This window comes from Balaenoptera acutorostrata, chromosome 4 (genome assembly GCF_949987535.1).
Source record: "Balaenoptera acutorostrata chromosome 4, mBalAcu1.1, whole genome shotgun sequence".
In the NCBI taxonomy this organism is placed as follows: domain Eukaryota; kingdom Metazoa; phylum Chordata; class Mammalia; order Artiodactyla; family Balaenopteridae; genus Balaenoptera; species Balaenoptera acutorostrata.
In genome coordinates, this window is record NC_080067.1 from 91862510 (window position 1) to 91878076 (window position 15567).

Here is a 15567-nt window from a genome sequence, read left to right on the forward strand (position 1 = left end):
ACAGCAAACTGTCAGGGAGTATATGTGTGAATGAATAGGAAGGAAGAGGAACTCATTGAAAGGCCATATTTGATACTATTACATGCTTGCAATAAAATCCTTTTTATAGAAAATTTACAGAGGAAAATAATCCTTGTTTTTGCATTGATTTGTATTTATATACTATAGTAATTTTTTTCTAGAAAAATACTTCTAAGCATCTCTTACCACTTGGCATCATCATTTTTCATTTTTGTGAGGTGGTCCAACTAAAGAAATTACAGATTTTTTTAAAATCTGTTTTTTTATTTATTTATTTTTATTAGTTAATTTTTATTGGATTATAGTTGCTTTACAATGTTGTGTTAGCTTCTACCGTACATCAAAATGAATCAGCCATACATATACATATATCCCCTCCCTTGTGGATTTCCCTCCCATTTAGGACACCACAGTGCATTAAGCAGAGTTCCCTGTGCTTTACAACATGTTCCCATCAGCTGTCTATTTTATACATAGTATCAATAGTATATATGTGTCAATTCCAATCTCCCAATTCCTCCCACCCCACCCCTTTCCCCCTTGGTATCCATACATTTGTTCTCTACCTCTGTATTTCTATTTCTGCTTTGTAAATAAGGTCATCTATACCATTTTTCTAGATTCCACATATATGCATTAATATATGATATTTATTTTTCTCTTTCTGACTTACTTCACTCTGTATGACACTGTCTAGGTCCACCCACATCTCCACAAATGACCCAATTTCGTTCCTTTTTATGGCTGAGTAATATTCAATTGTATATATGTACCACAGCTTCTTTATCCATTCCTCTGTTGATGGACATTTAGGCTGCTTCCATGTCCTGGCTATTGTAAATAGTGCTGCTATGAATATTGGGGTGCATGTGTCCTTTTGAATTATGGTTTTCTCAGGGTATATGCTCAGTAGTGGGATTGCTGGGTCATATGGTAGTTCTATTTTTAGTTTTTTAAGGAAGCTTCATATTATTTTCCATAGTGGCTGTATCAATTTTCATTCCCACCAACAGTGTAAGAGGGTTCTCTTTTCTCCACACCCTCTCCAGAAATTACTGTTTGTAGATTTTTTGATGATGACCATTCTGACCGGTGTGAAGTGATACCTCATTGTAGTTTTGATTTGCATTTCTCTAATAATTAGTGATGCTGAGTATCTTTTCATGTGTTTGTCGGCCATCTGTACGTCTTCTTTGGGGAAATGTCTATGTAGGTCTTCTGCCCATTTTTGGATTGGGTTGTTTGTTTTTTTGATGTTGAACTGCATGAGCTTCTTGTATGTTTGAAGATTAATCCTTTGTCAGTTGCTTCATTTGCAAATATTTTCTCCCATTCTGAGGGTTGTTTATTTGTCTTGTTTATGGTTTCCTTTGTTGTGCAAAAGCTTTTAAGTTTAATTAGGTCCCACTTGTTTTTGTTTTTATTTCCACTACTCTAGAAGGTGGATCAAAAAAGATCTTGCTGCGATTTATGTCAAAGATTGTTCTGCCTATGTTTTCCTCTAAGAGTTTGATAGTGTCTGGCCTTACATTTAGGTCTTTAATCCACTTTGAGTTTATTTTTGTGTATGGTGTTAGGGAGGGTTCTAATTTCATTCTTGTACATGTAGCTGTCCAGCTTTCCTAACACAACATTGTAAAGCAACTATACCCCAATAAAAACTAATTAATAAAAAAAAGAGTGAGATCAATGTAGGTATACTGATATGGTGATAGCTGTATTATATATCAACAAAAAAGCAAAAGACTTAGGACAATATACACAGTATGATATGCAATATACATCTCCATTTATATATATATATATAAATTAAAATATGCATGTTTGTATGTAAATACATACTTAAGTGTGCATATTTACATCTGAAAGACAGAGCAAGTGCTTTTCAGTGTTATTTTGTAGACTTAGGAAGTACATCTGAGGTGTTAGGAAGAATAAAGGAAATTTTTATTCTTTACATAAATAAATAAATAAAATCTGTTGATTTAACTGATTTTGTGATTCTCTGAATAAAAATTAAACAAAATAATTTCCAACTTGTTCAACCTGATTGCCATCTTAGCTATTTTTAATGAAAGTACCATATCTTTCCACATTTATATTTGTCTGAATTGCCACCCTTAAGGATAGGTGTTTAGTTCTGATGTTACCGATTTTTCACTTTCATCAAAACTTAGGAGGAGAAAACCACATCACTAATTATTCCATTTTTTTCCCCCTGAGGAGCATGAGTTGTATGATAAATCTAATAGTCTCTGAAGCCAAAAGATTAGATTTAGAAAACTGCCTTTGTCTTTTAATTTAGATTCTGCATTCTCATCTGTTTGTCTTATAGATATCAAATCTCCTGAATTAATTTCATAACACTTTAAACAATTTTGTCACATATATAATTCATGTTGTTTTCCTAATGATGCATAATACTGGAGGAAGTTGGTTAATCTTTGGATGGGTTTAATACTTTATGTATATTTCATGAATGTTAATTTCTTACATAAGTCTAATATTTCTGGAATAAGACCACAGCAAAGTAATGTTCAAGTACAATTTCAGGTAATATGTTGTGAATATATTTTAACACTGAAATTCTTTATCAAGCTTTTCTCTTATTATTCTCTGTGCTTGTGCATCTGTGTCTGTGTGCGTGTGTGTGTGTGTACAGTTAACACTTCACTATCAGTACTAGTGGGTACAAAGGCTGTGCTCTCTTGCCCTCCTGTGCTGTGGACAAGTATGCTGCTATCAACATGGGAAATAGTCCTCAGAGACAAGTTGCCCTGCTTCAGAGCCTTCAGGGGTGATACAAATGAGACCAAGGGAGGAAACTGTACCGACGAGAGAATAACCTGGGCCTCCAGACTTGACGAGAATCCTGCCCTTCAGATTGATCCAGTGGCCATCACTCATGATGGGTATTACAGGTGTCAAATGGTAACACCTGATGGGAATTTCCATCGTGGATATCACCTCCAAGTGTTAGGTAAGGAATGTCATATATTGTGGTGTTTCAGATAACCAGATTTTGGGCTGAAACAAATCTCTAAATTCCATGTCCCATGTGTTAAGACTGAAGCATTTCCCCTACATTTCTGCAGTGCCCCCTGAGGTGACCCTGGTTCAAACTGAGAATGGAACTGCAGTGTGCAAGGCAGTTGCAGGGAAGCCAGCTGCACAGATCTCCTGGACCCCAGAGGGAGATTGTGTCACTGAGCAAAAACGTCATTGGGGCAATGGCACAGTGACCATCCAGAGTACATGCCACTGGGAGGGCCGCCATGTACCTAATGTGTCCTGCTCTGTCTCCCACTTGACTGGCAACAGGAGTCTGTCCACAGAGCTGGATCAAGGTTAGTAATTTTTCTAGTTTTGTTTGTGATTTTTCCATTCTTTCAGAAGAGTTACCTTAAGAAGGAAAAAGGAGTGTGCAGAGAAATTTCATTCAAGGATGTCCTTTCCACTCTCCACTTTATCTCCCTTTCCTCCTTAAAGTAAAGAGATTGTCTGGAAGAATAATACAAAAATGTATTGTAAAAAGCCATATTATCGAATGCAGTTTATTCTACTTCTTTTTTTTTTTTTTTCGGCCATGCTGCGCAGCTTCCAGGATCTCAGTTCCGGGACCAGGGATTCGAACCGGGCCATGGTAGTGAAAGCCCGAATCCTAACCACTAGGCCACTAGTGAACTTCCCAATTTATTCTTCTTTTAATGTTCTCTTCTGTACTACTAAATTGGCTTGTGTAGTGTACTTTTACATAAATACTTATGGTTTTAATAGAAGGATAACGGGTAATTTTAAACAAATAATTATTATTTTATTAGAAGAATAACGTTGCTCATAAATTATCTTCATGAATTTTCAGTCTGGTAGAATTTTCTCCTCCAGGCTCTTCCAGTGAAATTTCTTTAATGTCTTATAATAGCATCTATGATTCAGTTCATTACAGTTTAGTTTCTCTACTATCTGCTCCCATCTACTCGTATTTCTTGTTATAAAAAATATTATTCTAATCAACATAACTCATATAGTTTAAAGTCTATGTCGTTCTATAAGGCTACCATGAAAAACGTTAGCTATCTCTCTGCCTCTCCAACCCCACCTCTCCATTCTTACACAACTCTCTAGAGACAAGTACTTTCAGATCTTCAAGTGTTTCTTCTAGTAATTGACTCAATTTTTATAAACAACATGGTCGTGCTGCTATTTCTTAATATAGCAAATTTAAACCTAGTGTACCCACTTCCTCTTATGGTAGATGAGGATTTAACTTTACCTTCTCTTCCCTCACCATTCATATGGAGTAAAACAGCAATTTTTGGTTAAATTAAATAGCCAGTGTTTACATTATTTTGAACATGTATGTTTTGTTAAACTCTGAATCAAGAAATAAGCTCATACTTTCATTTTTTAATAACTTTTTGTTTTTCCTGGCCTTAATTGCTTTCCTTTTTCATTTCCTTAATAATGCATGTACCTATTATTAATTATCACTAACACTAAAAACAAAACAAAACAAAACCCTAGAAAACGCCTCTTAATACTGCTTTCCACATGGTCAGATTTGTTAGGTAATTTCAGTTCCATTTTTTTTTTCTTGAAGACATTCTTTCTTGAGTTTTTACACGCTCTTGTTCTAATCTGGCCTGGTTGGTCACAAGACATGCTGCATAGCTATTGTCCTGGATGTTCTCTTTCCCTCAGTCCTCTGGTTGATGCCATGTCTGTGTAATCTGAGTTCCTTCTGCCTTCCTGACATTTGTTTGTTTTCATCTTTCTTCCACATACAAGGCTTTCCTTAACTCCTTGGCTATCCGTTCACTTCAAAGTGAGCACTAAGGAGCTGACTGGAAGCTATATTATCTGTGAGTGGGTTTGTTAGCTAGTAGGTTTCTATAGGGTGAAAACAGGTGATTGTTTTAAAATTGGGGATTCCTTATTTCCTTATGTACCTGAAGGTCTTTTCTCTGAGGCTATTCAGACTCTGCAGAAAATAACTCTCCAGTCTCTTGCCTGGGAGGGATAATCCTGACTATCAGTGTTCTGGGAGCAGGGAGGAGAGGGGAGTGTGTGTGTGTGTGTGTGTGTGTGTGTGTGTGTGTGTATGTGTGTGTGTGTGTATGACTGTTCAGAACTCAACTTTCTTTTAATGACACTTCATCTTCACCCTCCATTATGTCTGGATCCTTGACACTCTGGAGTTTCTCCAGTTCATCTTCTTTGGGCCACACTTCCTGTTTTCTGCTGGTTGGGGAAGGTGTGATGACCTGGTTGCATGGGGTGGGAGGAGACTTGGCAGCCCATCTGTTCTTAACACAGACCTTCAAGGAAGCTTCCAACTTTAGCTCCACAGTTCACTCCCTACATTCCCCCTTCCCTATATTTGGTCTTTCCTAGTCTTCCTGGAGTTCACTAAGGTTTATACTTATTTCACTCTGAATTATTGGCCATTCTTCTGTTCATTTTTCTCCCTAAAAACAAGTTGAAATCTTTCATCTGCTCTTGTCTTCATCCATGTTCTCTTTGTCCTTTCAAGTCTATACTTTAAAAAACTCTCTGCTGGTATTTTAGTAAGTGTTAAGAAAGGAGAAGAGGAGAATGCATGGGTTTAAACCACAATTTTCTAATATCTATTCTTAAAGTTTTATATACATATTAATAGTTTAGCAGTATTTACTGAGAAGAGTAATTGCCACTGGTTATGTATGAAGTCCGGCCACCCAGTATTACAATATGATGTCATATTTATAGAATCTCAGAACTGGAGGGACTCTCTAGTCCACTCCCACCCAGTGCAGATATGTCTTCCTTGCAGGGTGGACCTTCACCTGTGCTAGTGCACTTCCAATAAAAAAGCCCATTAGTTTGAAAGAGAGGGTTTCAAAACTATGTTGTCGTTTTTAAATGCAAAACCAAACTCTTTTTCAAATAAAAATCCAATGTTTAAAAACAAAGTATTGAAGGAAGGTGGGGGGACTGGATGAGGCCTCCACTCACCTCTCTCTGCTGCCCCAGCCGTATTCACGAAACACCAGGAGCACAGTCTCAAAACCTCTCAGAGCTGGCAATTCCTTGGTTGACTTGTCCTCCTATCAGATTGAGCTTTGCATTGCTGCCAGCAGTCAGTGAATAGTTTAAAGTTGCTGCCATGCATTCATTTCAGTTTCAATGCCCTGGAAGAAAGGTGACTTCAGAATTAGGGTTATTTTTCCAAATACCTTCCTTATAACTCTATTTATTTCTGAATATTGGAGAGGAGAAACACTCTATTACTATTACAGAGAGGTCTGAATTTCACATCTCTCTTACAGGAATTCACCACATGAATCCTTAAAGCAACAAAATACTGATACAAGATGATGTCTTGTTGAAAACTTAAGAGTCTGAAATGATAAAGCAATTTAATTATAACAATTATTTGAACTATAAATGGATCAAAATTTTTCAAATAAAATCACAGAAATGAATTTCATGTACTGTGAGACATTCTTGAACCATGCTATATATATAATTTTTAAACAGAGTTTATTTTTTAGAGCAGTTTTATGATGATGGCAGTATTGAGTGGATAGTACAGAGTTCCCATATAACCCTTGACCCTACACATGCATGGTCTCCCTGTCTATCTAAATCTCCCGCACCGCGGTTGTACCTTTGTTATAATGAATGACCCTACCTTAACACATCATTATCACTCAAAGTCCATAGTTTACATTAGGGTTCATTCTAGGTGCATATTCTATGAGTTTTGACAAATGTATAAATGCCATTTATTCACCGTTATAGTATCATATAGTGTAGTTTCACTGCCATAAAAGTCCTCTATGTTCCACCTATTTATCCCTCCTTCCACCTTAACTTCTAACAACCCCTGATCTTTTTACTCCATAGTTTTGTCTTTTCCAGAATGTCATATGGTTGGAATCATACAGTATTTAGCCTTTTCAGATTGGTTCTTTTCACTTAGTAATATGCTTTTAATTTTCCTCCATGATTTCATGGCTTGATAGCTCATTTCTTTCTACTGCTGAATAATAGTAAATCATATATTTTTATGTCTACATTTACAGATGCCAAAACATCAGCACCCTTAAGAATTTTACGTATCGTCCCCCCTATTTTTATTATCTTGGTCATCGTTGGATCCATTTGGCTTTTGAAAATCAGTGGCTGCAGGTACTGACTGATGCTTTCTCTTCTCCAGCTTAATTGGATTAGAAAAGAGTCAGAAAAATGGAATTGACTGGGTAGAAAAGGAACTCTGCTCAATATTCTGTAATAACCTAAATGGGAAAAGAATGTAAAAAAGAATCGATATATGTATATGTATAACTGAATCACTTTGCTGTACACCTGAAACTAACACAACATTGTAAACCAACTATAGTCCAACATAAAATAAAAATTAAAAAAAAGATGTTAACCTCAGTTCTCTCATAATCAATAAGTGTGTCCTGAAGATAACAGACTTGGACTATGCTAATGACGAGGGAGATTTTTCTAGGTTACTTAGACATGCAAGCATAGTGAATTAGACATTCAAGCATAGCCCACTTAGGGCAGGATCTTGGGAGAGACAGTGCATGCTATTTTCTATTTGAGAAAAGAATTATAATAATTCATTTCATACACCAAATATGAGGCGCCACATATATTCTACTACATCAAACTTCTTTGCATAATTTCACTTCCCTTTCCAAAATCCAGAATTATCTTATTTGGATGAATTAACTTACAAGCAGCATTCTTCACTCATTTCTGGTAGTTCATTTCTGATTTATTAAAGTTTCTATCAAAATGAACCACAATTGTCAATAGCATACTGTTTTGTTTTTCCATTTTCAATCTGAATAATAATGTTTTGACATTCACTCCAGCTAATTTTTATTTTTGCAGAAAATGTAAATTGAAAGAAACAGAACATACTTCAGTTGTTGAGGAGGTAAGATAAGATTAAAAAGAATATTTACAAACTTTTAAGCTATGTAGTCTGAAAATCTAGTCACATACTTTGTAATTTGCATCATTATTAGTATTTTAGTTGAAAAGTAAAAATTCTAACTACAGTGCTGTCAGGTGTACTTATTTTGTTAATTATCCACCAAGTACTATTTATATACACTCCAAATCCATATTTTTATTTCAAGAACTGCATCCTACAAAAGACATAATGTCTGCCTCATTTGGGCTGTAATCTTTGGAGAAGTTGAATTGGTATTTCCTCTCCCATTAAACCATCTCTAATTCTTGACTTCCTTTTTTCAATACCATCATCATTTCTCTCTTACCCAAGCTTAAAACCTATCCAGCTCTATAATCTCTTATAGTCAATAGCTTACTAAGTCTTTGACACTCTCCTCTGAAATACTTCTCATATCACTCCATTCTTCTCTGCTCCTGCTTTCAGACAACTGTTATCATGTCACACTGAGACTTAAATAATCAATAATTTTTTGATAAAATATTAGAAAAGTCTTGCTCTTATGTTCATGTAAGCCCAGAGACTACTATTGGTAGACACTAAAGCTGGGGGCCCTTGTTAGAAAAACATAGGTGGTTACTGATTTCTGGCTTTTTTGAATTGATTTTAACTTTGGGTTATTTCTTAGGATGAAATGCAGCCCTATGCCAGCTACACAGAGAAGAACAATCCACTTTATGATACTACAAACAGGGTGAAGATGTCTAAGGTGTTACAAAGTGAAGTTGATGGGATGAGTCTCCATACTGTATATGTTCCTGAAGTGTAGAACCAGGAAAAATGAATCAAGATACAGTACAGATACTGTTTTGATTTTCTTGGAGTTCTGGAATGGAAGGCCTATTTTGAAATAAGCTTTTCAAAAATTCTTAGAAGACAGAGACATTCTAGAGGATTTGCATTCATATCCTTATACATTTGAAATTTTAGAATTTTAGCTGTTACTAGGTAGTTCTTTGAAGAACTGATATTATTACAAAGAAAGCTCATGCTCATGATAAAATATTCAAATTGTTCAATACAGTAGATGATGAAAACTGAGTTACCTCAAGTAACTCCACAGAAGGAACAATTAACCAACAGTTTTTATGTAATCTTCTAGAAAATTTCTATGTGCATATGTCATATCTATATGTGCATGGTATATGTGTACACTTATATGTCCATTTACATATACATACACATATCCTTATCAAGACACAAATGGGAACATACCATAGTTTTGTTCTGTACTTACAGAAAGCTAATAATATAATATATCCTGAAGATCTTTTATATCAACACAAGCAGAACTACCTCATTCTTCCTAATGGTTACAAAAAATTCCATTGTATATAATGGAATTTAATTTAATTAACCACAACTCTAGTGGTGGACATTTAGATTAAGTTTTGATTGTTTTGCTATTATAAACAATACTACATAGAATGTTTCTTGTGACTATATCTCTTTGTATGTGTTTGAATATATCTGTAAGATAATTTCCTTGAGTGAAATTGCCAGGTCAAAGGGTTTGTGCATTTCTTTTATTGACTAATATGTCAAACTGTGTCAATTTACATCCCCTCCAACCCTGTTTGAATGTGCCTTTTCTGTTATTTTAATATCCGTAAAATGCCAACCTACTGTTAGCTAATATGATATAAGATTATAATAAGAAGTTCACTATTTAATAAAACTGAATTTATATTTTCCTTTCATGCTTGTGTGTGTGTGTGTGTGTGTGTGTGAGAGAGAGAGAGAGAGAGAGAGAGAGAGAGGGAGAGGGAGAGAGGGATGGAGAGAGGGAGAGAGGGAGGACAGACATGTGAGGACATTAGCTTCTTCTGAACTTATATCTCTATAGAGGTATTGCTATCTAATCCCTAATAGTTTTGCAGATGTGATAAATTGGAAATGTGTATTTTTATGGTGTGCACTTTATTGTGATGCATTTATCAAATAACAAATTTTTATAACCAGCTAAATATGCATTATGGAGGACTTGGGATATTTATAAAATATGATCTATGTGCTAAGGGAATAGCCATGGGATGACATGACCCTTTTCTACATTTTTCTATGGAATAAAATATTGGGAATGTGTATATTAATCATTTTTAATATTATTAAATATATGTTTTAATTTTGAAAAATATGTCTATTTACTCCATAACAGGAAAAAATGATACTGAAAATTAAAAATTTTCAACATGGTAGAAATTAAAACAAAATCCGTTTCATTCTTTAATTGTGCCATTTGAAATGTTTAAGACAGCTATTTTGTTTTGTTAATATGTTTGTCTCCCTGAAGACATTTTGGTTCCTCTAGGCTTTATTCTTAAAAGGATTTTTAGTCTATTTTGGATGTAAAACTAATGATGACACCTGACACGTGATATTTTGTGTATATATGTACCACATCTTCTTTATCCATTTCTCTGTTGATGGACATTTAGGTTGCTTCCATGTCTGGCTATTGTAAATGGTGCTGCAATGAACATTGTGGTGCATGTATCTTTTTGAATTATGGTTTTCTCTGGGTATATGCCTAGGAGTGGGATTGCTGGGTCATATGGTAATTCCATTTTTAGTTTTTTAAGGAACCTCCATACTGTTCTCCATAGTGGCTGTACCAATTTACATTCCCACTAATAGTGTAGGAGGGTTCCCTTTTCTCCACACCCTCTCCAGCATTTATTGTTTGTAGATTTTTTTTTTCAAACATCTTTATTGAAGTATAATTGCCTTACAATAGTGTGTTAGCATCTGCTTTATAACAAAGTGAATCTGTTATACATATACAATATGTTCCCATTTCTCTTCCCTCTTGCATCTCCCTCCCTCCCACCCTCCCCATCCCACCCCTCTAGGTGGTCACAAAGCACCGAGCTGATCTCCCTGTGCTATGCGGCTGCTTCCCACTAGCTATCTATTTTACATTTGGTAGTGTATATATGTCCATGACACTCTCTTACCCTGTCACATCTCACCCCACCCCCTCCCCATATCCTCAAGTCCATTCTCTAGTAGGTCTGTGTCTTTATTCCCGTCTTGCCACTAGGTTCTTCATGGCCTTTTTTTTTTTTTTTCCCTTAGATTCCATATATATGTGTTAGCATACTGTATTTGTTTTTCTCTTTCTGACTTACTTCACTCTGTATGACAGACTCTAACTCCATCCACCTCATTACAAATACCTCCATTTCATTTCTTTTTATGGCTGAGTAATATTCCATTGTATATATGTGCCACATCTTCTTTATCCATTCATCTGTCGATGGACATTTAGGTTGCTTCCATGTCCTGGCTATTGTAAATAGAGCTGCAATGAACATTTTGGTACATGACTCTTTTTGACCTATGGTTTTCTCAGTGTTTGTAGATTTTTTGATGATGGACATTCTGACCAGTGTGAGGGCGAATTTAAACTTTTAATAAGAGAATTTAAACCATTCACATTTGTTGTGATTACTTACATATTTGGCCATATTTCTACAATCTTACTTTACATGTCTCATTTACTATGTTTCCTCCCCCAGCTCTGTTTTATTTTTTCTTTTACTCTGCTTTGCTGGATTGATTATTTACAATAGCCAAGACATGGAAACAATCTAAGTGTCTATTGGTGGATGCATGGATAAAGAAAATGTGGTAAATACCTACAATGGACTATAATTCAGCCATAAAAAAAGAATGAAATCTTGCTATTTGTGACAACATGGGTGGACTTTGAGGGCATTATGCTGAGTGGAATAAGTCAGACAAAGAAAGATAAATACCATATGAACTCACTTATGTAGAATCTAAAACAAAACAAAACAAAAAAAACAAACAAAAAACCCCCAAACAAGTTCACAGATACAGAGGATAGATTGGTGGTTGCCAGAGATGGGGGGTAGGGGATGGGTGAAATGGGTGAAGGGAGTCAAAAGGTACAAACTTCCAGTTATAAAATAAATAAGTCATGGGGATATAATGTACAGCATGGTGACTATAGTTAATGATACCCTGTGTTGCACATTTGAAAGATGCCAATAGAGTAAATCTTAAAAGTTCTCATCATAAGGAAAAAAATTGTAACTATGTGTGGTGACATGTGTTACCTGGACTTATTGTGATAATCATTTTATAATATATTCAAGTAACAAATCATTATGTTGTACACCTGAAACTAATATAATGTTATATGAGTTAATTATGCCTCAATAAAAAATGAAAAGGCAACCTACAAAATGGAACAAAATATTTGCAAACCATATATCTATAGGAGGTCAATATCCAAAATATATAAGGAACTCATACAACCCAATAGCAAAAATAAAACAAAACAAAACAAAACCAAATACTCTAATTTAAAACTGGACAAAGGACATGAGTAGACATTTTTCCAAAGAAGACATAAATGGCCAACAAGTACACGAAAAGGTGCTCAACATCACTAGTCATCAAGGAGATGCGAATCAAAGTCATGATGAGCTATCACCTTGTACCTTTTAGGATGGTTATCATCAACAAGAAAAGAGGTAACAAATGCTGGCAAGGATGTGAAGAAAAGGGAACCCTTGTGCACTGTTGGTGGGAATGTAAACTGGTAAACCACTATGTAAAACAGTATGGAGATTCCTCAAGAAATTAAAACTAGAACTACCACATGATTCACTAATCCTACTTCTAAGTATATATCCAAAGGAAATGAAACTATTATCTTGAAGAGATATCTGTACTTTCATTTTCACTGAAGCATTATTCATAAGAGCCAAGGTATGGAAATAACCTAAGAGTGTGTTGGTGGATGAATGGATCAAGAAAATGTGGTATATAGATGTAATGGATTATTATTCAGCCTTTAAAAAGAAAGGAAATCCTATCATCTGTGACAATATGGATGAAGCTGGAAGGCATTATGCTAAGTGAAGTAGGCCAGAGAGAGAAAGATGAATGTTGCATGGTATCACTTATATGTGGAATCTAAGGGAAAAAAAGTCAAAATCATAGAAACAGAGTAGAATGGTGATTATCAGGGGTTGGGATGTTGGGGAAATGGGGAAATGCTGGTCAAAGGGTACACACTTTCAATTATAAGATGAATAAGTTCTGGGAATCTAATGTACAGCGTGGTGACTATAGTTAATGATACTGTATTGTATACTCGAAACTTGCTAATTTCAAGTATACAAAGAAAGGTACTATGTGAGGTGATGGGTTTGTTTTTAAAAAACTTCCTATGATTGATGTTAGAAATGACAACCACCAACTCCCAAATACTATATTAAATCTCTGTCAGAGATACTAAAGAACAATTTTGAAAGGGTGTGAATTCCCCTAAAACTTAGGTGTAGTGATGAACTACAGAATATCCTAATTAATTAGAGGTATCCCTTATGGATGGATCATGTATATAATAATACCTCAAATTATTTTGTTCCATCCATGTGTTGCAGCTTCTGAAATTAGGCCAGTAAGGTCTGTAAGTTTGCAACCAACTTCCTTTCTATTATCCTAAATTTACTAACATCAAGATTTGAGATATAGACCCCAGTTTCATTTTTTTTTTCAGCGTACTTCCCACTTTTACTAGGCACACCAGATACACACCAGATACATATTTTTACAATGGGTTTTACAATGTATAGTTTTATCACCTCATTTATAATTAAATATATTGTGAACATTTTATCTTTTACCACCGTTAAAATAATTGCATAGTATGGAGAAATCATAATGTATTAAGCACTCTTAATACATTGGGGGACTTTACATAGAATTTTTTTTCAAGGAGACTTTATTCTCTTTTCAAATCCTTGAGAAAACAGGTGCCCTTGTCTTATACAGCTTCCTATAGATGATAGAAACTTGTCCTTCAACTTAGCTTTTTAACTTGCTTCTCTATACCCATCCAATCAACCAAGTAATCCATTTTATTTTCTCAACTCTTTCTCATTTGTTCCCACTTTAATATCTAGTCTCCTAGGGACACATGCACACTTCAGTTTCTCCAGCATCCTGTCTCTCACCTATGATATCTGCCCCTCTCTTCTTCTTTGCTCCCTTTACAGATACTTCCTTTCCTTTCCTTTTCAAGATATTATCTTAATTGATTTTGATCAACTCTATTCAGTGCTTTATACTCAGTTCCACACTGGGAGTAACCTTTAGTAATCTGAAGATAGAATTCAATTGTTTAAAGGAAACTATTAATAAGCCCTTGCTAGAGTTACATGTATCATGTATACATGTATAAACCTATGTTTATAGGACTTGGGCACAAGATATGGGTTACTTTTTTTTTAAAGTAGTTTTTTGGAGAGGGCGGGGCACAGGAAAGTAGTTGGTACTTTAAGGAAATGTTAGGGACCATCTATTCACTATTTCACTGTGTTAGGGAAATCTATTCACTATTTCAATGCAACTAACAAATCATCATCTCTCAGGTGGGACGTTGGAAGGACAGCTTTTACAGGTCATGAAATTTGCATGACAAATGTTGCATGCAAATATGGGTTAATTATAACTTTGTATAGCAAGGCAGATGCCAGGTAGCATAAGAGCACATGCAGACAGTGTTAATTCTGGAGTCCCAGAAGCTGTGAGGTGGTCGTCCACCACAACCAGATAGGAATGACTGAGGAAGGCAGCAAAGCTGGCCATGCCAGCACTTACACATGGAACACTTCCTGGGCAACCAGGTGTGACGGGGCATAGGTCCACAGTTCTCTTTGTGCAAGTCATGCTCACAGTTCCGTCCATAGAAAGAGGGAGGGCAGGCAAAAAGGACCCCGGGATGCAGGTTTCCCCATACAGACAGCAGGTTCTGTTTAGCTCCTTACTGTCCTGGATTCCCATGGATGGTACAAACTGGGAAGGCTGATGATGAATTGCAGGCTCCTCCCAGGACTGAAGGCCGTCATCTCTCAAGGCCAGGTCTCCCTGTGATGGATGGGCAAGTTCACGGTGGCCCAATCCAGCAACTAGTTCAAATGCTCTGGAAAAGGCCATGATCAAAATCACACTGGAAGAGAAGCACGCCATCTTCCTTCAGTCCATGTCTCACAGGTCAGTCTTAATAAACACTTTGACTATAACCTTCAGGGAGATTCTCCTCCCTCAGCCACACCTGACTTTCAATTTTTTTAATGGAAATAATTAAATAATTATAGATTCACATGTAAGTGTAAGAAATAACACAAGAGATCCCTGTGCACCACTCTCAGTTTACCCCAATGATAACATTCTGCTAAATTATACTATATTGACAGTAACCAAGATATTGACAGTAATAAAGTTCACCAATTAAAAGAATCCCAACTTTCAACTTCAAATATGCAGAGGAACTATCTATCTGGTGACAAGAAGCTGATCCTGATGTTTTTCACAAGAAGTTTTCACTAATCGTTCCTTTGGATAATCAAACTGAAACCTATGTTAACCATTTGTTAATAGAACAAACCCAAAGGGAAGGATTATCATCTGTTCAAGAAGATGTGAGGAGAATTTATAAGCAGAAACTTCTGCCTACCAGTCCAGTCCCTCAGTCTTCACTGTCTCCTTCCACATAGAAAACCCAGGTTAACATTGCATTGAATCTG

At 35.7% G+C, this 15567-nt stretch overlaps 1 protein-coding gene and 1 pseudogene across 2 annotated transcripts in view; one reads left to right on the forward strand and one right to left on the reverse strand.

Moving 5' to 3' along the window:
* CD200R1 (CD200 receptor 1) overlaps positions 1-10031 on the forward strand; it is a 32808-nt gene extending 22777 nt beyond the window's left edge. For both annotated transcript variants that reach the window (XM_007181928.2, XM_057545540.1), the window contains 5 exons: positions 2684-3001; positions 3117-3368; positions 7089-7194; positions 7915-7960; positions 8628-10031. In XM_007181928.2, the coding sequence (XP_007181990.2) occupies positions 2684-3001; positions 3117-3368; positions 7089-7194; positions 7915-7960; positions 8628-8768 (863 nt within the window). In that variant the 3' untranslated portion in view covers positions 8769-10031. The remainder of the gene's footprint in view (positions 1-2683; positions 3002-3116; positions 3369-7088; positions 7195-7914; positions 7961-8627) is intronic.
* Positions 10032-14482: 4451 nt separating this feature from the next.
* Positions 14483-15025, reverse strand: LOC102998623 (teratocarcinoma-derived growth factor 1-like; annotated as a pseudogene).
* Positions 15026-15567: the final 542 nt, after the last annotated feature.